Source organism: Pipistrellus hanaki, assembly GCF_964339955.1.
Source record: "Pipistrellus hanaki genome assembly, chromosome: 1".
NCBI classification, from domain to species: domain Eukaryota; kingdom Metazoa; phylum Chordata; class Mammalia; order Chiroptera; family Vespertilionidae; genus Pipistrellus; species Pipistrellus hanaki.
Genome location: NC_140503.1, coordinates 37,209,101 through 37,236,791, shown reverse-complemented (window position 1 = coordinate 37,236,791; position 27,691 = coordinate 37,209,101). Strand labels below are relative to the sequence as shown.

Sequence of the window (27,691 nt, the reverse complement as noted above, 5' to 3'; positions counted from 1 at the left end):
GCATCATTCAAACTAAGTTAGCAGGCTAAAAGATTCACCCTACCAGAATTGTTGATGTTTTACCCCCTTCCAACGTAATCTCCAGGTCTGAAAGGGCAGCATCAACTTCATCGACGTCTTTGTCACTGTTGTTCAGATGATTCTCCGATGTCATGATGGACAGCTTATTGATGTGATACTGAAACCGGGAAAGACATTTTATTTAAATGATCGTTCTAAATGTAAAACTTAATTAGATTATTACCCACAGCTAGAGCGAGTGCTTTTCATCACCTAATTTGAAAAGATAAAAGTACACAGGAACTAGAATGGTAGGAAAATAAAGGGCACGACACCGGAAATCAAAGCCCTAAGTCTGCTAATAAGTATTTATTCAAAAGAATAGGGTATTTGAGCATAGTCAAATAAATTCATGGGAGGCCTAGGCCTTAGAGTATTAACACATCCTTCACTAAGCTCTACACACACCCTCCACACACTATTTATTCCCTGAACAGGGCCTTGAACCTATATATACTGAATGAACAGAACATGCATAAGGCCATTTGTGGAAATAACATCGATTGCCTTATAATCACACTGTTACCCAGAGAGGGAAAGTTAGTTATCGCGATCATATTGAAAGCTAAAGCTGCACTTTCCCTTTTCCTTAATTCAATGCTAAAAATACGCCCAGAGGGGGATGCTGTTTATATCGTACATAAGAATGATAAGACGATGTTAGCCACCCATAAATACTGATATATACACATGTATACACATAAGTAGTGATAACAATCCTTTATGTAAATAAAAAAATCTTTGGGTATAGAATTACTAGTCATGATTTTAAATACACTTTAGGTGATTGACTTAGAACAACTATTATTGATCGATTACATTTGGATGTTAAACCTTACAGCGGTCTTATACAAAGTAAACAGCACCTTAAACCCCTTAATCAGTTACCTTTCAAAGCTCTACGTAGCACTCCAAATGTCTGAAGTATATTCACAGCATATAATCTATTCATGGGAACATTTAATGAGTGGGATCTGAGGCCAATTATCAATGTTCCTCTGTATTTTAAGATTTAGTGAATCAGTAATGAAAAGTCTGTGGTTATGCCTTCAGTTATGCTGAAATGAGATCCTTACAGTGGTAGGAACCTCCAAGCTCACAAACCATGGAGAAAAGGTGGGCTGAGGCTCTCACAGGCAGTGGCCTCAAACATCAGAATATAATAGGAATCATGTGGAGAGCTGGTTAAAAAAGTAGATTCTTTGCTTTACTCCCAGAGATTCCGATTCAGTCAATCTGGGGTTCAGCTGGAATCTACGTTTTACTAAGTATCTTAGGTGATTCTGATGCATTAGTTCTTCGATTAAATGCTTTAAAAACAAAGTAGTGTCTTGAGCAGGTAGTGCAGTTGGTTAGAGCATTGTCCCATGCCATCAAAAGGTTGCAGGTTCGATCCTAGTCAGGGCACACACCCAGGTTGCAGGTTTGATCTCTGGTCGGGGAGTGTGTGGGAGGCAGCTGATGTTTTTATCTTTCTCTCCTTTCTAAATACCAGTGTGTGGTTTTTTTTGTTTTTGTTTTTTTTAAAAAAAACAAAACACATCACATAATCTCACACATCTAGAGGAAATAATGAACAACATAAACAGACCCAGAGAAAGAGAACCAGCGATCAGACTCTCAAACCTCAGAGGGAAAGTAAGGGAGGATGGGAGTAAGGGGAAGAGATCAACTAAAGGACTTGTGTGCATACATATGGGCCTAGCCAGTGGCCATGGACAACGGGGTTTGGGGTGGGAATGGGGGAATAAGGACAATTATGTGAGACCATAATCAATTAAAAAAATCAATAAAATATATTAAAAAAACACACACACAAAACCCCGTGTTATTAACTACTTCATTTTTTTAATCCACAGCTTCTTACTTGAATTACTTTTTCTTTTCATTACTGTAGATTTTACAGCACTCGGAACCAGAAGCCCCAAAGACAGAATAGCTCAGAGTGTAGGCCATGTATGAAATAAACAGTAGGCATCTCTTTGCCATACTTTCAAAGTTTCCCCCTTCTGATACTGGTTGGCTATCTCGAGCCTTCAGGTCAGTCTCTGGGAAGGCTTCTAACAACTCAAGGATTTGCAGTATTAAATTCTCTCATTAAATCTAGATTCTAAAATAGCCCAAGAGAGCTGTGCTTTGGGACATTCAGTCTCCACAAATTAAAAATCTATGGTCCCTGAAGTGTTTTTTACTACACTAAAATGAACTATCGCCTGTACACTGGTTTGGGGAAGCTGCAGAATAATCCCATTTCTGTGACAATATGTCTAGGAATACTCACTCAACAAATACTTTTTGAGCAACTACTATGTGCTAAACGCTATAATATGTTGGTTTTTTAAAAAAGAATGCATTATCTATATAAATAAAAGCCTAAGTGACCGAACAACTGGTTGACCAGTCGCTATAATGCACACAGATCACCGGGGGGCAGATGCTCAATGCAGGAGCTGCCCCCTAGAGGTCAGTGTGCTCCCTCAGCCAACCTCCTGTGACCCCTGCCCACACTGGCCCCGATTGTCCGAACGCTGGCCAGGCCAAGGAACCCCACCCAGACGAATTCATGCACTGGGCCTCTAGTTTTTACAATAAAAAGACAAAATACAAAAAAAAAAAAAAAAAATCTGTCATTTTCCTCGTATATTTTACATGTATCATTACTCTGTCATTGACAAAATCCTCACTAAAAAATTACAAGCCCACATTCTAACCAAGAAAGATGTAGGTAGAAAGTCATAGCCAAGTTGAGGGACTTTCAAAATAAAGTAGCTCCAGAATTTAAGTCAATTTCTTCAGACAGTCTGAATCGCATCCAAAGGCACAACAGAAGAGTCTTAACTACTCTCCAGAAAATATCTGATTAAACTAATTCATCTGTCATCACAGATTTTCCTTTTCTGGGCTTCATTTCCACTGTCTTCTTTCATCATGTAAACTACAAAGAAATTAGTTGATCTTCCTCTCTAATGGGTAATTTATGAGTCTTAACTAGAAAACTTTCCTAAGTGCACAGAAGCACTTGGGATAGTGAGAGCATTTTTGTGTTCTAAGGGGAAAAATCATAGTGAAAACTTTTCAGAACAGAATACAGTTTTGATTACTGCATCAATCAATACATTAGGTGAAACCAGAATTCCACCATATCTAAGAACATTTACTGAAGCCTTACTCAGGTATCAGAAATATAAGAAAGATTAATCTAATGGTTAATCAGACCTCAGTGCCTCTAAGAATGCTGATTTGTGGATGCCACCTTAGTTATTTTATCAAAGGGGTAGCCATGATGAAGTGGACGTTTTTTTAAATAAGTCCTACTGTAATTATGAAGCAGGTGGTATGCAAGAACTACATTCAGAAAACCACTGGTTTAATTTACCTACTTATTCTTAAGGATTATGACTCTAAATACTTACTGATATTTTGGTTAGTTTCACTAGTTTTTAAATTTTTACCTTCTTAAAAAGTATTATTTCTCCCATACCCCACTTTATAAATATCATTATCTCCAACTATTTATGAACTTATGCAAGTAAGAGTTCAGCAATCTGACTTTTAACATAGACTGTTCCCAAAGGAAAACCGGTTAAGGTACATCTGGGGTGCTGGAGGATAACTGCTCTCCTACAGGATGCAGAAAAGTAACTATTAAGTATATCACTAAACTCTTACATAAAACAAAATATTAAACAAAATTCAAATATTTATTTTACTTTCCTAAGAGTTTATTCACTTTCTACATAGTAAAAAGCAAGCACTATTAAAATGTTACTGGATTAATATGCCACTTGACTATTTAAAAGGAACAGTCAACCCTTTCCCCCGCAAATGTCCCATTCACCAATACTCTTCACTACCTGCAAAGCTGCAAACATCATCATTTCTTCTTCTGTGCACTCAATTTCTTCTAGGAGAATAGCCCATTTGGCCTGCTCATAAAGCTGATTGATTCTGATTGCATCATACTGCAGCAAAAGAGACACAATTCTTTTATAATATATCACTTTTATTGTCCAATAGTTTGAAAACTCTGAATATTCACTTTAAAGCTTTACAAGAAAAATTTAATGAATTTTCTTTTCTGGGATTTTATTCACTATCAAATATGCAATAACAGATATAAATATACCTATAGGATTAGAGTATAAATCTGCATCTAATTTTGCATTAAAAATGGCAATGAAATATGTCAAAAAATTGATATTCAATATTAAAAATAGATTCTGTATGTTATTTTCCAGGGAAATAACCATTAGTTATTACATTCCTTAACAAAATCTAACTTGAAGACATTAAAGTAAGGTAAGGATTGCTCTTCCATATTATTATTGCAACTTGACATACTATATCATAATCAGCGAGTAAATTATTTCAGGGACATCTTGCTCACTGCGGAAAAGCATAATCAGACAAAATAGTGGGTCCACATATAGATTGTAGAAAAGATTTATACACGTTACTGAATTCTATTTATTTATGTTAATAAAAATTAATAGTAATATATTGACACAATCTTAGAATGTTAACAAAATACAAAATCCCTTTCCTGCCTCCAGCAAATGTACTTAATGTTCCCAAAATTTTGGTTTTACTAAAATTAGGTATGATATGGTTTTACTAAAATTAGGTATGATATGGCCTGAAAAGGAACAAAGATTTTTTTATAGTTCAATATTTTTACTGTTATATTAGTATAATGAATTATTTAAGCACTTAATAAAAATAACAATATACATTAAACTATAGACTTATAGTCTAGGCTGGAAAGGATGAGAAGGTAGGCAAGAGACTCCCTCCCCGCCATAGATGATAGAGAAGCAAAAGATCCAAATCTCTGTGCCATGTCTTTTTTGGGGTAAAATACTCCATATTTTCATGGTAAATTTCAATCTTATCAGGAAAACAAAGTGTTTCAGTAGCAATCAGTTGATAGTAAAAATATATTACAACGTTTTGTTATAAGACAGAAAGACATACAGACTTAAAGAACAATTTTTTTTTAAGCAACCTCTTTGGGTATATAATTAGAAATCAAAGTAATTGAAAAGGTAATCTTTCAGAAATGTTTCTTTAACCTAAAGTGCACTTTGAGAGGTATGAAAAAAAATCCAAAACAAACTTTACCAATTCTGTTTCTTTTACCAAATTAGTGCCCTTAAAATACAAATCAACCAAAAATTCAATTATCTTTAAAAAAAAAAAAAGATTTACTTATACTTTCACATTTATATTCTAAAACAATACATTTATTTAAAAAACAGATGGCTTTGTCTAATCCTTTGGGTTCTTAGGATTCAAGATTCGCTATTTACAAACTTTCCCTTAATCCCACCAACTTCTAAAAAACAAGCATCCAAATGAATAAAACAAAAAGGAAAAAGAATTCCTCTAAACCCTAGGTACCTTTGGATTCAAATCAAAAAAGCTGTAATACTTGAATCGCAGTAGCAAGGCCTCATTCTCCTTCACATCCTGCTCCATGAGCGATCTCGAGGAATCAAGCCACCTGGACAGTTAACAAGGGCAGCGGAACAAAGCAACACGCGTTCAGTAAACCATTTCCACCTCTAATTGGATAAAGAAACTCCTCAATTGTGTGTAGATTTAAAACTTACCCTTGGTTGATTTTTGCTTTGTCAAGAAGAGCTTGAGGCTTGAACATTTTTGCCAAGATTTCTGGCGACGTGACTGGCTGGCTGACAGCAAGTATGCCAGGGTTGCCTTCTGACAAAGCACTGTCACCGAACCACGCAGAAGTCGGTGACAAGGGGCTTCCATCATGAGCATCGTAAGTGGGGGTCATTGTTTTACTATAAAGTCCTGGGCTTGAATATATACTTCCTAACAAACAACATGAAAAATAGGTAGTAAGTAGGGAGTACAGAATCTTAGTTTTTAGTAACACATGATATGATGGTAAGAAAGCTTAGTACATTACTATACCTGTCTTGAAAACATGTAAAATTAACTTTAACACTCTACTTGTGTAACATTAGATCATATAATATCAAGGCCAAATGAATATAATTAAGCCGATGGAAATTCTGGGGGGAGGGAGGAAATCCGTTCGAGAGAATTCGAAGGCAAGTTAAGGATACAGCTAAAGCAGACCAACGTGTTTTCTGTTTTTAATTGTGGCAAGGCTCACCTTTCAGAGGGCCAATGTAAAGAACATCAGTGCCTATAGGAAAGGAAAGAAAGGAATTCAGAAGGTAAAGGAAAGGCAACAATAGAGACAGAAACCAAAGTGTGAAAATGAAAAGGAAATGGGAAAAAGAAAAAAACAGATTTTTCCTAGTGGCGAATCAAAAACTGAAGTACGTATTTCAAGTGGATTTGAGAGTAAAGAACCTTAGAAGATAAAACCTAAGTACAGTTAAGTTTTCTGTCCAATTAAAAAACTGAAACTGTGCTTTGGTCAAGTGTCTAGTAACAAATATGTCCATGTTTATCACCTTTGAAATCCACACCCTGTTTTAAGACAGCTCAATATAAGTGAATTAATTCACATAAATAATTGTATGTTAATGTTTTCCCAGTGAATAGCTAAACTGGTTCCAGCAGATTTACAAACAAAATATTAAAAGTAAAGGGGTAACCCAACAAAAAAAAACAACCTTTTTTGTTGCTTTCTCAACAACAACAAAAAACTAGATTAAAAATTTTTAAAGAGGGGTAATAAAATTTTGCCCTGGAAAGAGGCCAACAAAGGGACATTTTACAGTGAAAAACCCTGAAGGGATATCGTCTCTTTTATCTTCTGATTCCTTGGTATTAAAGAGCTAGGTGGCCGAGACCGGTTTGGCTCAATGGATAGAGCGTCGGCTTGGGGACTGAGGGGTCCCGGGTTCGATTCCGGTCAAGGGCATGTACTTTGGTTGCGGACATATCCCCAGTAAGGGGTGTTCAAGAGGCAGCTGATCGATGACTCTCTTTCATCGATGTTTCTAACTCTCTATCTCTCTCCCTTCCTCTCTGTACAAAATCAATAAAATATATTAAAAAAAAAAAAAAAAAAAAAAAGAGCTAGGTGTACAGCTACCTAAGTAATAACTGGTTGAATTGGTCAACAGATAGCACCTATCCTCCAAAGTCCCAACTCAGTTAATTCTATTTTGACTGCAGTCGTAATATTAAAAAAACAAAATGGGTGTCATACTATTAATGGATAATAGGAGAATGGTGGCTGTTTCCTTTACCTGATTTAGGAATGTGCTTAGCAATCTCTCTCCTCTCCTAACCCCCACGCCACACAATGATAGAAACAGTTACCTATGAAAAAGTGGTGGCGATGCTAGAGATTTATGCGGCTGTCATGACCTACTCTAGGACGAGAACACAATAAAAAAGAACAAACAAACCCTCTTGCTAGCTCCAGGATATCAGACTTGGTGTCCCTAATATGTGCTTTTCCACTGTTAGTACGAAAACTACTTGTAGAATCTGAACGTCGTGAAACTTAGGTAAGCAACAACATGAACTTTCCTTTTTAGGCCTAAAAGAACACTGGCATACCGTGTTTCTCCGAAAATAAGACCTAGCGCACGGAAAGATAAGACACCCCCTGAAAATAAGATCTAGCGCAACTTTGGGAGAAAAAATTAATATAAGACACTGTCTTATTTTCGGGGGAAACAGGGTATTACTCACAGCTTTAAAAACTACAAGGGTACTTGAGCAAAGTTAGAACTGATCATTTTCTTTATGAAGTTTCTCAAGCAGAAAATACACTCCCCTAAATCACACATTTAATACAATCAGCCTCTCGCTCAAATCTCTTTTTCTCAATTTCATATTCTTTGTACACTTCACATTTGATCACTTCGTTGTTCCTACTCTTATTTCTGTTAGGCACTCTATGACAATAACTCATTTATTGTTCCCAACAACCTTATTATTCTCATTTCAGAGGAACACAAGGGGGCACAAAGAGGTTAAACACCTTGTCCAATGTCAAGAACTATTAAGTTGCTGAGCCTGCTGTATATCAGCCAGTCTGCAGCTATAATCACTGCCTCCAGGGAAATATAACTTATTTAAGTCATACCTAATAGTGTGCATTTATTTGTTTAGTGTTTTGTTACTGATGTGACCACTGCTGTTGCAAAAAAAGGTTTCTAATACACATTTTTTGTGCTTATTTCCCAATTCCAGCAGCACTGCTAGGTCAGAGGGTATGTGCACTTTAAACTCCTTTTAAGTCTCAGTTCAGTGACAACCCCAATTAGCTTTTACTCCTGATTGCCCCATTTAAAACATACTTGAAACAGAAAACTAATACAAGCTTAGATGGGGAATTATCTTAGCAACAAAATATGAGTTTGCTGAACTGCATTGGAAGATAACTTAAAACTATGAGAAGAAATAAAGAATTCAATGAGCACTGCAGTCTCAGGCTACCTATTAGCTCCTGAGGGTAATGCTATATGCTAATATAGGAGAATCTGGTTCTTAACTGATTATTCTAGACTAGAGGCCTGGTGCACAAAAACTCACGCACTCAGGTGGGGCCCTCAGCCCGGCCTGCACCCTCACAATCCAGAACCCCTCAGGTAGGGTCCCTAGGCCTGGCCTGAGATCAGGGCCTATCGGGGAAGGAAGCTGATGCCACTGCTTGCCACCTGTGCAGCTCTGCCCCCTATCCCCTGCCACCCGTGGCCTCCCTCTGCAGGTGACAGGCTGGGGTGCAATGGCTTGGCTGGCCTGGGCCTCCCTCTTTCTATGCTGGGGGGTGGGGCCAGCTCTGTGAGGGGCTGCCTGCCTACCTGACTGACTTTAACCACTAGCCTACCTGCCTGATTGCCCCTAACTGCTGATCTGCCTACCTGATTACCTCTAGCCACTCTGTCTGCCTATCTGATTGCCCCTTATCACTCTGCCTGCCTGCCTGATTGCCCCTTATTACTTGCTTGGGGGCGGGACCAGCACTGATTTCTGGTTGATTAGCCTCCGGTAGTTACCGGAGTTAAGACTCAGGGTTTTTATATACACTGAGTGGCCAGATTATTATGATCTCTGAACACATAATAATATGGCCATCAGTCTATATCCTATAAAAGGCTAATATGCAAATTGTCCCCTCAATCAGGAGTTCGACCAGCAGGCAGGCTGGCCGGACCCCACCCATTGCACAAATTCATGTACCGGGCCTCTAATGTGTGTGTGTGTGTGTGTGTGTGTGTGTGTGTGTGTGTGTGTGTGTTGAGCATCAACCCCTGAACCAAGATGTCTCTGTTTCCATTCTCCTTCAGGGCACATGCCTGGGTTGTGGGCTTGATCTCCAGTAGGGGGCATACAGGAGGCAGCTGTTCAATGATACTTCTCTTTCATCCATGTTTTAATCTATGCCTCCCCCTTTCTCTCTCTAAAAAATCAATTTAAAATATACTTTTTTAAATGGCTACTTTTTTGAAAAGGAATAACAGATTAAGTTGAAGTATAATATCCACTTTCAGTGTAATAAGTTTTCCGCACTATTTAAATTTTTCGTAAGGCTGTATTAAAGTATGACTTTTGAAATTAAAAAGATATGAGGTCTATTTATATCACTGAGTGAAAAAAAAAATTACAATGCGTAACACAGTCTCACTTTCATTAAGAACAAAAATGAATACATAATTCTATATTTGAATTTTTGCTATGTACATGCATTACTTTTATAATTTAAGAATAGTATTTTTAAAAAAATGTTTTGATGCTTAAAATGGCAAGTTCCAGTTAAAAAAAGACATCCTGCATAAGTGATCTTTCCTGACAGTGCAAAGCAAGTGAATACTGATTACTTCCTGTATGTATTATTTTAGGACCCAGAGTTTTCCTGCCTCTAAGATTTTTTTTAAAATTCTGATGCAATCATTTTGTATTTTTATTTACATAATACGTCCTGAAATTAGTCATTTGTACATCAGTACTATACTGTAAAATTAATTTATTTTTGGAAAAATTGTTTTCCCCAGACCTGGGATCAGGCTAGTTCAATGGGTCCCCTCCAATAGTTAACAATAGGTAATTGGAAATTAGATATTTACTTAGGTACAGCTAGAAGTGGCAAATCCACTCAAGAATGTGCTATCTGACCACAGCCGTGAAAGCAAAGTATTTCATAGAATTTTATCATAATTCTATATAACAATTTTACTATAGTCTGAGAATCATTAATTCACACGCGTGATCCTTTACCTCCTAAAGCATTACTTGTTAAAAATTAGCTCTGTTGAGTTATAATTTACACATTAATATTTTACCAAATGTTCCTATTAGAATTCATAAAACATTTGCCTTAAATATAATTGGATAGATGAATGTCACATAATGGTTGTAGCCAGACAGACTTAGATTTAATCCTAGCTCTGCCCCTTTTATTAGTTTTGTGACCTTGGACAAACTACAAACCCTTATATATTCTCTCCCTATACGTTACACAGGTATAATACACCAGAATTGCAGGAGTTTTGTGAGGCTCAAATGAAAAAATAATGTATGTATTAAATAATCGTTCCCATTTATTGGATACATAGTTCTGTTGACCAGGGGCACCCTGTGAGATGCTCACAATTCAAGAAGCATGTGAGAATTTAAGGGGAACTTTCTCCTCAGAAAATGAAGATTATATCTAATCCTAACCACCACTGAGCAGAGGAACATTTGTGAAGTGCTGAGCAGTGTCTGATGCGCTCCTGATGCTACTTATTGACACAACATACAACTGATTATATTTTTCAATATTTGGTCCAATAATTGATTCAAGTCCTAACAAATCATAAAAAAACACACAAAACAATAGGCAAACTAGATAGTTAATATTTCTTTTAAAAACTAACTGCATATTACTTTTATGTGTGTGTATGGCACTCAGTGGACTTTTTTCTCTACAGATCATCAGTTCTCTACATATCACTATCTTTGTGTACTTTCTCAATATTCCATATTACCTTGTTGGAACACCTCAAATGTCTTTAAACTGCTTGAAAGTAGATAACTAAAACCTGCTTTTTTAATTCCTTCACTCAAAACACAGTTGCTTCCCAGGACAGCACATAGTCTATGATTCATTCCTGAGATTCAACAGGAAATGCTAATCTGTGGTCAGAGGCAGAAAGTGGTTATTTTGTGGGATTGCGACTGGGAAAAGGCATGTGGGAGTCTGGGTGGCTAGTATCATGTTATATGCTATACACTATATCATATCCTGGGTGATTACAAGGTCTATATGTCTGCAAATATTCATCAGTAATTTAAAATTTATGCATTTTACCGTATGTAATACCTCAATAAAAACAAAACATACAGCTACTCAGTCCAAAGACTTCTGGCTTTCCCTCATCTAAATTCATCATCCTTTGTTTCAAATGGTACTGTACAAAATCTCTAATTTGCAATTCTAAGACCAATCTGCCTGATTTCAACCACCCCAAAATCACACCCCACAAATACATGGTGGGGCAAAAGTAGGTTTACAGTTGCGAATATATGGAACAGTTTACTCTTACATTATTACTTACTAAGTATTGTAGGATTTTCCATATGAACTATAAACCTACTTTTGCCCACTCTATATACTTTTCTATGTAGTTCTATGTTGTTAGAATCAGATGCGTTTCCATTTAAATATAAAATAACTGAAAGCAGGGATTACGTCAACTGTCAGGTGCCTTTATCAATATAAATCATATGTCTAAATCGAATGTTAAAATTAGCCCTATTCTAATGATGAACATATTCTTTTACCTCCTCAATCTGTAGCTTCTACCACTACCTGGAACCTTTCCCCTCACCCCCTCCAACACGTTTTCTGACTACAGGTGGATTTGGTATTTCTTTAAAACAATGACTTCATTTTGTAAGAGATTCAGAAGCCAATGCCTCTACAATGCACTATTCTAAGCTCCTCAGCCTGACATTAATTACCTGCCAGTGTGATCCTGAAGTTCCTTGAAGGTTTCTCTCCCCCGTGAACTGGCTCAACTGGTTTTTGTTCATGTTTTGTACTGTTCTTCAGCCGGCATGTTGTTTGTTAATATCATTCTTTCTGTTTGGACTGGCCTTTTCTCCCCATCAAATCCTAACCATTGGAACTTAACAGCTCAATTCACAAACTTCCCCAATAAAAACTGAATGCAGTACACCCTCTTCAGAATTATTCTGACTTCTAAATCCCTACCTCCTAAAATATAGTAACTGTTTTTCAACTAGCCTACAACCTACGTAACAGTAAGGATTATCTAACTGTTAATCAGATGCAATCATTACATGAGTAGTGACATAAAAGTGACCAGGTATGTGAACTTAGATATTCCTAACCTTACTGTGCCACAATTTCTTTATCGTTTAAATATGAGTACTACCGGTAATATAATCCACTTCAAATGATTGTAGTGAGAATTGAATTAATTTCCACAGGCAAAGTGTGTGAAATAGTTCTGGGCATGCAATTAAGCACGATGATATGAAGTGTTTGCTTTTGGTACCATCATTGTCGTCCTTCCAAAATTAAAAAACCGAGAATGAACTGAATTAGAAGAATTCCTAACCCTGGTTGGGAAGGTAATGGAAGGAAATCTGAAAAAGCTTCTTAAAGGGGCAAACCATCAGGGAAAAGAGGCATGGGTGCTAAGGGACTGGCATATCGCAAGCACAGAGGAGAATTTAAGTAACCAGACAAAAATTAATAGAATGTCTTAACGAAACAGTGGCGGTTTTCACGGGATGCAGAAGAAAGAAACTAAATTCTAAAGCACCCCAGCGCTCTCCCTCCCAGGACCACACCCTCACCTTTCCTGTCCTCCTCCCTGTGCCCCCAGGCGGTGCCCATCACCTTCCTCACTCCCAAGCTCCAAAGGCACTTCCTTAACCTCTATAACTTGTTTCCTAAGTCCATTTCTTCTACAAATTATTTCTTTTACCTCTGTATTTTTCAAACAAATGTTCTCTTGTGATTTGGAAAACAAAAACTATCCAGTTTCTGAAAAGTCAAGAACTGAGCCCAGTAACGGTCCTGTCCCTTTCTGACTCTTCCTGAGCAGAGAACCAGCCTCATCTTCACTGATGCCACTGTTAACAATGGCGAGGTAACCTGCACATGGCACACCCTGGTGGCAATTTCATGCTGGAGGGAAAGATGCTGAAGGGGAGCTGTTTTTTCTGACCCCTCTCCCGACCTATGGAATCCATGCATTCGCTATTAAAGAGGCACCTGGGCACACCGTCCACGGTTCTCACATCGAACCCCTGCTGAGTAAGAGACTCACCTGATCCAGGAGTAATAAGAGGTCCCTCTAATTCAAGTGCCTCATCTTCAGACTGGTCATCTAGCTTTTTCTTTTTTTTCTTGGTTGGATCTCTGGGCTTTTTCAAGAGAGAAAGTTCTTCAGGGTGCCTGATATCTGTTAAGATAAGATTATTTTACTAGAATAAGAGAAAATTTGAACACTTTAAATTTGGTAAATCCACCTATTAACCCATTTCAAATTAAGAATTTTTAATTTCCTTCTGTGTATGTGTGCTTGTTTTGCCACATATTAATGCCATGTAAAAGACTGAAATATGACTTTTTTTTTTCTTTATTGATTTTTAGAGGAGAGGAGAGGGACAGAGAGAGAAACATCGACTTGTTGTTCCACCCCTCCATGCTTTCATTGGTTGATTCCTGCATGCACCCCGACTAGGAATCGAACCCACAACCCTGGGATATCAGGATGATGCTCCAACTAACTGAGCTAACTGGTGAAGACTGAAATATGAAATTTAAAAATAATCTACTAAAGCACTTTTTAAAAATTTATTAAGGTATTACATATGTGTCCTTATTCCCCCTATATCCCTCCTACCCCCCACTCATGCCTTCACCACCCTGTGGTCTGTGTCCATTGCTTAGGCTTATATGCTTGCATAGTAGTCCTTTGGTTGATCTCTCCCTCTTACCCCTACCCTCCCCTACTAGTAAAGCACTGTTAATTCCCACCTATCTAATACATGTAGTAACCTCAAAGTGGCAAGATAGTGATTCTATGGCACAAAAAGAAAATATAAGAATTCTTACTTATATATTTATTTTTATCTAAAACCATAAGAAATAAGCTTTATATTATATGGCAGTTCTCATTCATTCTGCATGTAAAGCAAATGTAATGAAAATACTTTCATATCATCAAATCTCAAATTTTTAATTAAGTCAAACTTTTCTGCCTTGCATCAAATGGCTATAAGTTTCTGTGTTGATTCTATTAATTTATGTGGAGAACCTGATTAGAGGCAAAATAGTTAAATGAAAGTAATAAAAGGAATTAGAGACAATTCAGATAGGTATACATGATATTATATATTATATATATATTACCATGTCCACGAACTTCAAGAATTGTTAAGAAGTCAATTCTCCCCAAAATGAGCTAGACTCAATGGAATCTTATTCGAAATTTCAACTTGATTTTTTGCACAAGTTGACTGTAAAATGTATGTGGAAATAAGAACAATCTTAGAATAGTCAAAGCAATTTTTAAATAGAATAAAGTTAGAGCACTTACACTACCTGATTTCAAGACATTATAAAGATACAGCAGTCAAGACTGCAATTATTGGCTAAGTGATAAGCTATATAAATGAACGGAAGACAGGGCCCAGAAACAGACCCATATATAGGTGGTCAGTTATTTTGAACAAAGGTGCCATAGCAATTCAAGGAGAAAGGACAATATTTTCAACAGATGGAACTGAGCCTGCAACCGGGCATGTGCCCTTGAACAGAATCAAACCTGGGACCCTTCAGTCCATAGGCCAACACTCTATCCACTGAGCCAAACAAGCTAGGGCCTTCTTTTAAAAAACAAAAAAACAAACAAAAACAGCCAGGTAGCTCAGTTAGAGTTTCATCCCAATATGCCCAAGTTTGTGAGTTCAATCCCTAGTCAGTGCACATACAAGAATCAACTAATAATGTACAAATGAGTGAAGAGGCAATTCATGTTTCTCTCTCTCTCTCTCTCTTAAATAAATAAAAAATTAAATAAAAATTTCTTTAAGAAGCCAAAAACAAAAACCAGCTCTTTGAAAGATACTGTTGAGGAAACAAAAAAGGCAAGCTGTATACTGGGACAAAATATTCACAAAACATATATGTGTACCTGACAAAGGACTTGTATCTAAAATATAAAAATAACCCATACAACTCAGACGAATGGCGCAAAGATTTGGACAATCACTTTGCCAAAGAATACACAAGAATGACTAAGCAACACGTGCCCAACATTATTGGTCAGGAAAATACAAATTAAAACCACGGGATAGCATTAGGCACGCATCAGAGTAGCCAACATTACTGTAAGACTGATAATACCCTGTGTGGGTGAGGATGTGGAGGAGGAACCTCATACCCAGCTGGTGGGAATGTGAAATGAGGATTTTTTTTTTAACAGTCTGGCAATTTATTATAAAGTTAGTAAACACATACAGCTCAAACATTCACTACTAGTTCTTATCTCAAGAAAATGAATAGCATATTTATAATCACTTCATTCATAAAAGCCCAAAATGGATTAACCCAAGGGGATAAATAAAATGTTTTCTTTCATGTCAGTGGAATACTCATAAAATGGAACACAACTCATCAGGAAAAAAGACAAACTATCGACACCTGCAGTAACATCAATGTATCGCCCAACCATCACACCAACTGCTAGAAGCCAAGGAGAAAAGGGAGTATGCTGTATGATTCCATTCATAAAATTCCAAGAAAATGACAACGAATCTATAGTGACAGAGCACATCTGTGGTGGTCTGGTTAAAGTTTGAGGGCTAAAAGGAAAAGTTCTGTGTCTTGATTATGGTAGTTTCTCAGATATGTCAACACTTATCAAACTGTGCACTTTAAATAGGTTTAACTTATTTTATACCAATTACACCAGGATAAAGTTAATTATAAAAATAAAGAACATAAAGATAGGGAGAGCTAAGAAAAAAAAAAATAGCAGAAGGGAGAAGCACTGGGTCTATATAGTATAATGTTTCCGGGCACTACATTATCTGTCAGGGTATGAATAGAGCAGAAAACAATACAAATGACTGTGTAACTTGTAATGCTACAGGTTGCTAGGTTACTAGATCCAAGTTTTACATGCGGCAGTTCGAACCTTTGGAGGCCCACAATATCCACCAGATTCAATCCAGTATCATAAGTGCAGGAAGCTTTTTGTTTGTAGGGGGACCTGAAACTTAGATGGACATACTGCTGCAGGGCTGGTGAGGCACAATTTGAGTTAGAAGCACCAAACCAAACTACTTGGATTCAAATCTCAGCTCCACTATTTGTTAGCCGTGTGACTTTGGCAAGCTACTCAACCGTCAGTGTCTTGATTTCCTCCTCTGTAAAATGAGGATAATCAGCCAAAACCAGTTTGGCTCAGTGGATGGAGCATTGGCCTGTGGGCTGAAGGGTCATGTCAAGGGCATGTATCTTAGTTGCGGGCACATCCCCGATGGTACATTTCCTAAAGGGTTTTTAGCCATTTATATCTATTTCTTCTCTTTGCTCATTTTTCTATTGGATTTCTTCAAATCAAAGTTAACTTGCTGTAAACATATTGGCAAACAACTTTGGACTTTTAAAAAATATGTATCTGTACACCTTATCCAAAGTTTAAGAGTAAAAGAAGTCCAAATAAGTATATTAATAACTATACAGGTTTTTTGTTTCTGTGTTGATTATCTAAATTCTATCATTAGGAAAACTGCACACATTAGGTTTTTGTTTTGTTCTGTATGTTACAGGCTATTTTCTGGGGAATTTTTTTCTGAAACATCAAAATAAAATTATCAGAAAAAAACATCCTAAACAGAGAGGTTACCCAGACAGTAGGTGAACATAATTACTTTTTAAATATATATATTCAGAGAGGAAAGGAGAGATAGAAACATCACGCCCCCTGCTGGAGATCGAGCCTGCAACCCGGGCATGTACCCTTGAATGGAATTGAACCCCAAGACCCTTCAGTCCTCCTTGAGTTGCACTCTAGTGGACGCTCTATCCACTGAGCCAAACCTGGCTAACTTCTTTTTAAATATTAATAAATTTGGGTAAGTACATCTTAAGTATTAGACAGCAGAAATCATGTTAAAAATAAATGTTTCTTAAATTCTATCACTTTCTGAAAAGCTTCTAGGTTTATCTGATTTCTTTTTTTTAAGTTTAAAAATAGAGCAGCATATTCTTTAACATTACACAATTAAAAAGAAAAGGTTTTCTTAAATCTTATATATTCAAAGTATAAAGAAGTTAACCCACTTATCCTCAAATGTAATTCTGGGGGTATGATGCATTAGCACTAATTGTTATGATTATGTACATTCAGAAACTCATAAAATATTTCAGGTATATCTTTTAAGCCATATTTTCTAATTTAATTAGTAAATTAAATCAAAGCGTCATTTCCTGGGCTGCTTAGAAAAGAAACAAGATTTAGCATTCTAAGAGACCTATGGTTTATGAGTTGCACTCAATCGGGCCCACACTAAATAATTCTCAGTGTACCCACAGCTGTAAATGCCGCCACTGCCCAGGCTGGGAGAACCCCCTGCAGAGAGGTGACAAACTAAACCCACTCCTAACCCAGTTGTAGCGTCCCCTTATTAAGATGTATGAATGAACTATAATGACTGACAGATATCTAAGAAAGGCCTCCGTGGTAAGAATTCTGGAGATATTCCCTTAAAATTCTTCACAAAATTATATACTAATTGAGGAACTGCTGGGAAGAGACTTTGCAGATGGAATTAAAGTTATTGATCCACTGATTTTAGGGAGAATATCCTGGCTTGTCTAGGTAGGTCTAATGAATCACAGGAAGCCTTCCAAACAGAAAAGGAAGCCGAGAGGAGAGACAAGACAAAAGGAAAGAGCAGACTGAACGCAGAGGGAGAACTTGCTGTTGCTGGTTTTGAAGATGGAGGAAGGGGCCTCTGGGAGCAGGAATGACCTCTGGCAGACAAACCAGGGGGAGTTCAGTCCTACAACTACACGGAACCGAATTCTTCCATGTAGAATTCTTTCTCCGAACCTTCAGGAACAAATACAGGTCCACGGACATCTTATAAAACTCTTAAGTGTAGGATTCAACTCAGCCTGGCTGTGCCAGAACTTTTAACCTACAGAAACTGTGAGATAATACATTTGTGTCTTTACATGTGGCAGTAAACGGAGGCTGCTAAGTTTATGGAAAACTCACAGAGATTCTAACATAAAAGATATCAAATGAAAAGAAAAACAACTTGAGCAAAAGAATAAAACAAAAAATGCTTAATTATAATTCAGAAAGATTAAGACAATGCCATCTATGAGGGATATATAGGATGTTATAAAGAACTGGAGCCAAAACCGGTTTGGCTCAATGGATAGAGCTTCGGCTTGCGGACTCAAGGGTCCCGGGTTCAATTCTGGTCAAGGGCATGTACCTTGGTTGCGGGCACATCCCCAGTAAGGGGTGTGCAAAAGGCAGCTGATCGATGTTTCTCTCCCATCTCTCTCTCTCCTTTCCTCTCTGTAAACAATCAATAAATAAAAAAAAAGAAGAAAAAAAGAAATTGCATAAAAGGACAACTGGAGCTTTAAAAAGAGACCTTGGATATTAACAAGGGGAGGGAGGGTTCTTTTAGGGCACATTACTATGAAATTTCAAAATTGTAGGAAAAAGAAAAGATCCTGTAAGTTCCAAAGAAAAAAAGCAACCTACAAAGAAAGGATGAAAATAAAATTTAAGAACTCCATCTGGATTTCAATAGCAACACTGGAAGCTAAAATGACTTCCCAAATCCGAGGAAAAATAATTTTCAACCCAATTAATTCTATCAAAGAGCAAAATAAAGACATTTTCAAATATATCATCTCAAAAATTCACTTTTTCCTTAGGACACTGTTGGAGGATATAGTCCACCACAAAGAACCCAAGACATTATCCTTGGAGAAAGGTGAAGGGACGTCCCGGGGCTATGACTGCACCTTTGCCTAGAAACACCCACCCCAGATTATTGGGGCGGAAAGACTGAGGGCTTCAGAGTAACTCTGGGAAAAGGGCGGGGGTGGGGGTTTATTATCAGGTAATGTATTTGATCATGAAAATTCTAGAGAATGTGGAACGTGTAAGAATCAGCAAGATACTGGTTGACAACTAAGCAAAGGATAAATAAAAAGGCATAAGATAGGAAAAGTATTTGGAGCTCGTTTTTGAACATGTTCAATTTGAAATTTCTGTAAAAGAAATGGTTTTGTTATTATAAATAATGCTTCACTGAGCAAATGATGGCTTTCAAAAAGGTATATGGCTGAAGCCCAGCTGGTGTGCCTCAATGGTTGAACTTTAACCCATGCGCCAAGAGCCACCAGTTCAATTCTCGGTCAGGGCACATGCTGGATTGCAGGCTTAATCCCAGTAGGGAACAAGTCGGAGGCAGCCAATGAATGTTTCTCTTTCTCTCTCTCTCAAATCAATAAAAACATATTTTATATATATTAAAAAAAGGTATATGGCTAGAAAATATCAAGGATGTAAGTTTCAGATGCACAGCTTTATATAATATCGGTATACTCCATTGTGTATTCACCACCCAAAGTCTAGTCACCATATATTTGACCACCCTTACCCTCTTTATCCTCCCAGAACCCTCTTCCCCTCTGATAATCACGATTCTGTTGTATCTGTAAGTTTACACAGGTAGGATTTTATGTGGTCAAAAATTTAGAATCAATTGAGTAAATACTTAAGAACACAACTGCTAAATCATATGGTAAGACTGTTTAGCTTTGTAAGAAACTGCCAACTATCACATAATTTTTCAAAAAACGGTGCTAGCACAACTAGATATCCACGTGCAAAAAAAAAAATGAACCTAGATTCAGACCTTTCCCAAAAATTGACTCAAAATGTAAAATGCAAACTATAAAACTCCTGGAAGATAACATGTGGAAAAGTCTAGACCAGCAGCCGCCAACCAATGGTCCATGGACCGCTGGTGGTCCGTGAGGTCCAAAAGATTGGCAACCGCTGATCTACATGATCTTGGGGTTGGTGATGACTTTTTAGATACAACAAAAGCATAATAATAATAAAAAAAATAACTGATAAGCTGGAGTTCATTAAAATTAATTTCTGCTCTCTGAAAGAAACTGTCAAAGGTTATGGGAAGACAAGCCACAGACTGGGAGAAAATATTTGCATAAGACTTATCTGATAAAGGACTGTTATCCAAAAATATATGAAGATGCTGAAACTGGTTTGGCTCAGTGAATAGAGCGTTGGCCTGTGGACTGAAAGGTCCCAGATTCGATCCCCATCAAGGGCATGTACAATACATTGGTTGCGGGCACATCCCCATTAGGGGGTGTGCAGAAGGCAGCTGATGAATGTTTCTCTCCCATCGATGTTTCTAACTCTATCCCTTTCCTTTCCTCTCTATAAAAAAATCAATAAAATGTATTAAAACAAACAAAACAAAACAAAAAAAGAGAAGGAGAGAGAAACATTAGATGTGAGAGAGAAATATCTGATCAGCGGGCTCCTGCACTCTCCCCAACCCCCTAGGATAGAGCCCAAAATCCAGGCAGTGCCCTGACCGGATATCCAACCTCTTGGTGCACAGGACGTTGCTCAACCAACTAAGCCACACTGGTCAGGGCTGGAATATTTTTTAGTGCTAAAAAGAAATGAGCTATCAAGCCACGAAAAGACATGTATAAAATTTAAATGCACATTACTAAGTGAAAGAAACCAATTTGAAAGAACATTATGATTCCAAGTGTAAGACATTTTGGAAAAGGCAAAACTGTGAAGACAGTGAAGAAATCAATGGTTGCCAAGGGCTGGGGAAGGAAGAGAAGAATAGAACACAAGATTCTGAGGGCAGTGCAACTACTCTGTATGATACAATAATGATGGGTGCATGTCATTACACGTTTGTCCAAACCCACAGACTGTATAACACCAAGGAAATCTAATGTAAGCCACTGATTCTGGATAATAATGACGTGTCAATGCAGGCTTCTCTTTACGACAAATGTACCACCCTGGTGGAGAACGTTGACAGTGGAACGGGGGTAAATGGAAACTCTGTACTTTCTCAATTTTGCTCTGAACCTAAAGCTACTCTAAAAATCAAGTTCATATCATTTATCTATTTTTAAAAAACTAATAAACAGGCAATTTAAAATAGATGAAACTTAGATTAGATGGCCAACAAAGATACAAAAACATATTTAACTTTATAAACTAAAATGAAATTATGTGTGTTTTTTTTTCACTCAGAGAAGCAAACACTAAAAACTGACAACATTCAAATGTTAGTGATGATTTGGAACGAGGGGTTTTCATACATTGTGGGTTGGAATGTAATCAGGTAGAACCTCTTGGGAGAGCAATTTGACAGTCCTCTGAAATGAATTATGTGTACACTTAAAACAATTCTACTTTTTACTTAAACACACAAGAGAAATTCCTACACACATGTTCAAAACAGTATAAGAAAATACCCACACAGCAATGGAAGTAATTAACATATATTATTTTGGGGTATATATTTACACAGATATAAATACATGCTTGTGTGTGTGTGTTTATGTAGTTTAAAAAGTACTGAAAAGAAACACATTACATTTATGAGAGTAGTTGCTTTTGAAGGGAAATTAAGAGAATGTAACTCAAAACTTTACCTATATTATTTTGACTTAAAGAGTTTGGCAAGCCGAAACTGGTTTGGCTCAGCGGTAGAGCGTCGGTCTGCGGACTGAAAGGGCCCAGGTTCGATTCCGGTCAAGGGCATGTACATTGGTTGCGGGCACATTCCCAGTAGGGGGTGTGCAAGAGGCAGCTGGTCGATGTTTCTCTCTCATCGACGTTTCTAGCTCTCTATCTCTCTCCCTTCCTCTCTGTAAAAAATCAATAAAATATATTTTTTTTTAAAAAAAAGAGTTTGGCAAAATGGTCCTAGCCGGTTTGGCTCAGTGGATAGAGTGTTGGCCCACAGACTGAAAGGTCCCAAGTTAGATTCTGGTCAAGGGCACATGCCTGGGTTGTGGGGGGCATGTAGGAGGCAGCCGATCAATGGTTCTCTCTCATCATTGATGTTTCTTCCTCTCTCTCCTCCCTTCCTCTCTGAAATCAATAAAAAAAATATATATATATATATATAAAAAGTTTGGCAAATGATATAAACTATGAATTCTAGATAATTAATTCTAAATTATATAAACTATTAATTCTAGATAATTAATTCTTTGAAGACTCTACAATAACTTTTGTTATTTTAATTTTTCTTAAAAATTTCATTAACATAAAAGACATAATTTCAGAGTTATTAGACCAAAATAGTAATGTCAACCTACCTGTATCTCCCCCTAAGCCAGCGATTTTCAATCTTTTTCATCTCACAGCACTCATAAACTAGTAACTAAAACTCTGCAGCACACCAAAAGTATAGGTATAATTTTCATTAATTCACAGCAGACAGCTATGGTTGTTTTGGCTGGTGTCGTTTTTTTATTTGACAATCTAAGGGAAAAGAGGTCAGTGCCCCTGACTAGATTATAGTTTGGTATTGCACGTTTTAAAAATTCTTGTGGCACACTGTTTGAAAATTGCTGCTCTCATCTACAGCACAAGAGTTATAAACTAGTGATAAAGATGACAGTTCACATTTGCACCGATGGCTGAATTCTTTCAGTCACATGACATAACTGGGTCAGCCAAAATTAATCCACATCTCATGTCAGAAAGCATAAAACAGAATTACTACAAGAGTATTCAAACTGTAGGCCGGTTAAGGAAGGCACCACTCACAGCCATTTCCTTCGGAGCTTTGTCAGGCCCTGGATGCGGGAAGTGACATCATCTGCCTGAATCGCCAAAATCAAATAGTGACTTACATGAAGGAAACACTGCAAAAGCGACTTCCCTCTGAAAATAATGCCAGCTTCCTTCCCTGTCCTCTCCTCCTTCCCATAAAGATTCGTCATCAGAATGAAGCATTACATAATAGATACCTGATACACTTCCAGAAAGGAAAAAAATCTACACATTTCTTTATCTTAAAGTAATACAAAAGCTTTAAAGTAAAACCTTCATAAGCATGCATACATAGAGAGCTGACCCCAACCTCTGCTCCTTGAGATAAGCTGAGGGTCAGTCATCGGCCATATCATACATGCTTCCCACACTTTGGTGAAGCATGTGTGGAATACTTACTGAAAGTCTTACAGATGTCAGAAACCGCTTTGAAGACTCTGTCCGAGAAGTTCACTTTCACTTTCACATACTTCATGTTGGGAAGCTGCAGGCGGAGCAGCTTGTGCTGGGGGGTGAACTGCAGCTTGGCGTCAGCCTGGATGCCGTACTTGTCCAAGGTCCAGTGTGTCTTGAGAAGCCAAGTTCTCTTCTTTTCCCACCACAGAGCATGGTCAGACCAATCTTTTTTTACATCTATAAAAAAAAAAAAAAGTACAAACAAAATAGTTTAAAAAATCACTAAGATTACCTTGAGAGAAATTTAAAAGCAGAAAACTAATAGGGTATGTAATAGAAACAATTAAATATTAAGTTCCTATTATGGGACAGGCATGAAAGACATAAGAACAGCTGAAAGCACATCTCTGCCCAGGCAGCTGAGGCCCCTAATAATGCCTTCGGGAGGTCCTCAGGGGAGTCCTGGAAGACAGGGTAAACCCTCTCCCCAGTCAGTCAGGGAACAGAGGGAACCCTGGGGCAGGAATCTGAAGGATAAATAATAAAGTGGAGTCCGGGGGGGGGGGGTGTTCTGAGCCCCGCCTTGAGGAATGGACAATATTCTGATGATAAAGTAGGTGAGAAGGCTGAAGTGAGTGACTCTGCAAAAGTGTGTTGAAGTGGGTAAGGAACGGGGAAAAGTAAGATAGGGAACCAGAGTGAGCAAACACCAACAGCCTAGAAGAAGAGCATTGGGGGGGGGGGGGGGGGGGGGGGGGGGGAGGCACTCACAGGTAACAGGATAATCTAAGAGAAAGACCAAAAAAAAAAAAAACCTACGTGATGTCCCAAATATATTCCAAGAAAAGTAATTTATAAAGTCATGCTAACTTTCCCCCCATTGTATTTTGGTACAAGTGTAACAGAAAATGTTAATATTTGTTAAACTTTTTAATAGCCCTAAGCAATTAAAAAACAAAACAAATAAAGAATATAATTTATGTAAGATTTGGCTACCCCAGATAAGGCAGCTGTTAACAGTAAACCAGCAAAATACACATACAATCTAAATCTAACTCCAACTAATTTTTGTGTGTTTTTTTTTTCTTAACTGATTTTTAGAGAGGGGAAGGGAGGAGAGAGAGAGAGCGAGAAGCGAGCATGAGCGAGAGAGATGAGAGGAAAACACAGATTGGCTGCGTCCTGCACATATACCAAACGGGAATGGAACTTATGACCTTGTGGTGCACCGGCCGATGCCCAAATCCACTGAGCCACACGTGGCCAGCTAGTTTTTAAAGGAGCAATAATAAGAAAACTTTTCAAACATGTTAAACTATGAACTAAAAAAAAAGGGAAAATACTTAAAAAAACAAAACAAAAAACAGTCAAACAAAGCTTTCCAGGGGAAGGGAAAAAAAACACCACAAAACCCTAGAAAAGAACATACTTGCATATAAAAACGCAAACCTACACTTCCTGGGCCGAGGGCTGCTCTCAGGACCATTAAATTCCCAGCACTTCCTGGCTGCCATGCAAGGGCCTGACCACCCACACGCACGCAGGCAGAGCAAACTCAGAGACCTCAGGACCGGCCGCCCCGGCAGCCAGTGATCTGTGGCGGGGGAGGAGCCTCGACAGCATTTGTACAAGCTTAAGAGAAATGCTTATTCAAACAGGCAAAAATGTGCTGTTTCACAGCGGTACCGGGACAGAAGGCAGTACCGTGAAGAAGCACTAAACTGCAGACTCGAATGCGGCCCCGCAGTAAGCAAGGCGCTGAAACACAGACGAAGACACCGTGTGAGAGGGAGCCGAGTGGTTCTTTGGAGTAAGTTACACGTAAAATCCACAAAGAGGCCATTTGTCACCAGCACCAGAAGTTTAAAATTCAAAGGCAGTATCAACAATGTGGACTGTTAAAAGGCCTTTTAACAGCGGGTCAGGAATCGGGACTTTTCAAGTGAAAACTCTATAGGGATGGTCATTAGTGCGAATGGCCCCAGGCCGATCCTGCCTTCTGCCTGCTTTGGATGGCCCACCTGCTAAGAACGTTTTTTAGACTCACACGATCTGAGGATGACTTGGGTTCCCAGACCCAATTCCCTGGTGGGGGAGCGAGGTGTTCCCACACAAGCAAATGATTCTCAGACACCAGAACGGTGTTCAAGAACTCGACTCAGACGAAACCGGCCTGGCTCAGTGGATAGAGCATCAGTCTGTGGACTGGGGGGGTCCCGGGTTCGATTCCGGTCAAGGGCATGTACCTTGGTTGCGGGGACGTCCCCAGTGGGGGGTGTGCAGGGGGCAGCTGGTCGATGTTTCTCTCTCATCGATATTTCTAGCTCTCTATCCCTCTCCCTTCCTCTCTGTAAAAAATCAATAATAATATATATATATATATACAGCCGAAACCGGTTTGGCTCAGCGGTAGAGCGTCGGTCTGTGGACTGAAAGGTCCCGGGTTCGATTCCGGTCAAGGGCATGTACATTGGTTGCGGGCACATCCCCGATGGGGGGTGTGCAGGAGGCAGCTGGTCGATGTTTCTCTCTCATCGACGTTTCTAGCTCTCTCTCTCTCCCCCTTCCTCTCTGTAAAAAAATCAATAAAATATATTTTAAAAAAAATATCTCTCTCTCTCTCTCTCGTCTAGTAATAATTAATGTCGTTTTAAAACATTCGTTTAAAATCTTGCTTGGCGTTGACTTGTATTGACATAACCTTCAAACACGTGGTATCTACAGAACGTGTGAAGTGCAATTAACAAGTTTTGCTTGAAAAAGTTTGTGTTTGGTTTGGTTTTTGTTGCAAAACTAGGGCTAAGAAGATGGCGGATGAAGAGCATATTCGGCACTGCATGCTTTACGAGTTCCAATTAGGAAGAAAAGCAAGTGAGGCTGCAAAAAACATCTGTAGTGCTCTTGGTCAAGATGCAGTTAGCGCCAGAAAATGCCAGCGTTGGTTTGAGAAATTTCGCGAGGGAAATTTTTCGTTAGATGACAAGAGTGGTCGAGGCCGTGCGTCCAATTTTGATCAAGAAGCTCTTCAAGCTCTTTTGGTGCAAAATCCTCAAATTACCCAACAAGAGCTTGCGACAACTTTAAATTGTTCACAAAAAACAATTTCCAATCAATTGCGTGCACTTGGCAAAGTCCAAAAGTTTGGAAAATGGGTTCCTCATGAGTTGACCGACAACAACCGTAATCAAAGAGTCACAATTTGCAGTTCGCTCCTCTCTCGTCAAAAACCATTTGCCGTTTTTAGAGCAAATTGTTACCGGAGATGAAGAATGGGTGCTGTATGTTAATTTGAAAAGGCGGCCTCAATGGTTGGACAAAAATGAGGCTCCGCAGCTCACACCAAAACCTGACTTGCATGCGAAAAAAGTGATGTTGTGTGTTTGGTGGAATTTTAAAGGAATTCTTCATTATGAACTTTTACCATCTACCCAAACCATTACAAGTGCAGTGTATAGTGCCCAATTGGAAAGGTTAGCCCAAGCTTTAAGAGAAAAAGAACCCGCGCTGATTAATCGGAAGGGCGTAATTCTTCACCACGATAACGCACGACCGCATACTGCAAGAATCACTGCTGAAAAACTACGCCAGTTGGAATGGGAAGTTCTCCCTCAACCTGCATATTCTCCTGATATTGCCCCTTCTGATTACCATTTGTTTCGTTCTTTGCAAAACTTTCTTCTTGGAAAAAAATTTAATAATGAAGAATGCCTCAAAAATGCATTGACCGAATTTTTGGCATCAAAATCACAAGAATTTTACAACAGAGGGATTAAAATGCTTCCTGAGTGTTGGGCACAAGTAGTAGAAAACAACGGCAACTATAATGTTGATTAAATTTTGTTGTATTGTTTAAATAAATTCGATTTAAAAAAGTATTAGAAAACGACATTAATTATTACTAGACCTAATACATACATACATTATATATATGTGTGTGTGTATATATGTGTGTGTGTGTGTGTGTGTGTGTGTGTGTATATATATATATATATATATATATATATATATATATATATATATATATAAAGAACTCGACTCAATTCTGAGGCTATCCACCAGGAGACAGCATCAGGTTCCACAGGTTAAGAGTTCAGACCCCACCACCACACACACTTCAGACGCTGAATGCAAGCCCAGATGATGTACTTCTGACTGACTGGCTGCAGAGGAAGGTACCAGCAAACCCCCTCCAACGCAAAATGCTAATTGCAAGTCCAGGTCGTCACCTGTTCTTCTCAATGACAAGCTACAAACCAGAGGTTCCTGTGACCCCCTCCCCTGGGTTTGATAACTTTGCTAGAATGGCTTACAGCACTCAGTGAAACTCACTCCTTACCAGATGGCTGGCTCCCTGTGTGACTAAGGAGCAGCCGGATGGGAAGCCGGATGGGAAGCCGGATGGGAAGACGCACAGGGCA

At 38.3% G+C, this 27,691-nt stretch overlaps 1 protein-coding gene across 4 annotated transcripts in view; it reads right to left on the bottom strand.

Annotated features, from left to right (window-relative positions):
- Positions 1-27,691, bottom strand: part of FERMT2 (FERM domain containing kindlin 2) — a 67,969-nt gene that overhangs the window by 12,664 nt on the left and 27,614 nt on the right. For all 4 annotated transcript variants that reach the window (XM_084877708.1, XM_084877707.1, XM_084877709.1 and 1 more), the window contains exons 3-8: positions 23,277-23,510; positions 13,305-13,439; positions 5,673-5,898; positions 5,461-5,563; positions 3,915-4,022; positions 44-178 (exon numbers count right to left, since the gene is read on the bottom strand). In XM_084877708.1, coding sequence (XP_084733834.1) covers positions 44-178; positions 3,915-4,022; positions 5,461-5,563; positions 5,673-5,898; positions 13,305-13,439; positions 23,277-23,510 — 941 coding nt within the window. The remainder of the gene's footprint in view (positions 1-43; positions 179-3,914; positions 4,023-5,460; positions 5,564-5,672; positions 5,899-13,304; positions 13,440-23,276; positions 23,511-27,691) is intronic.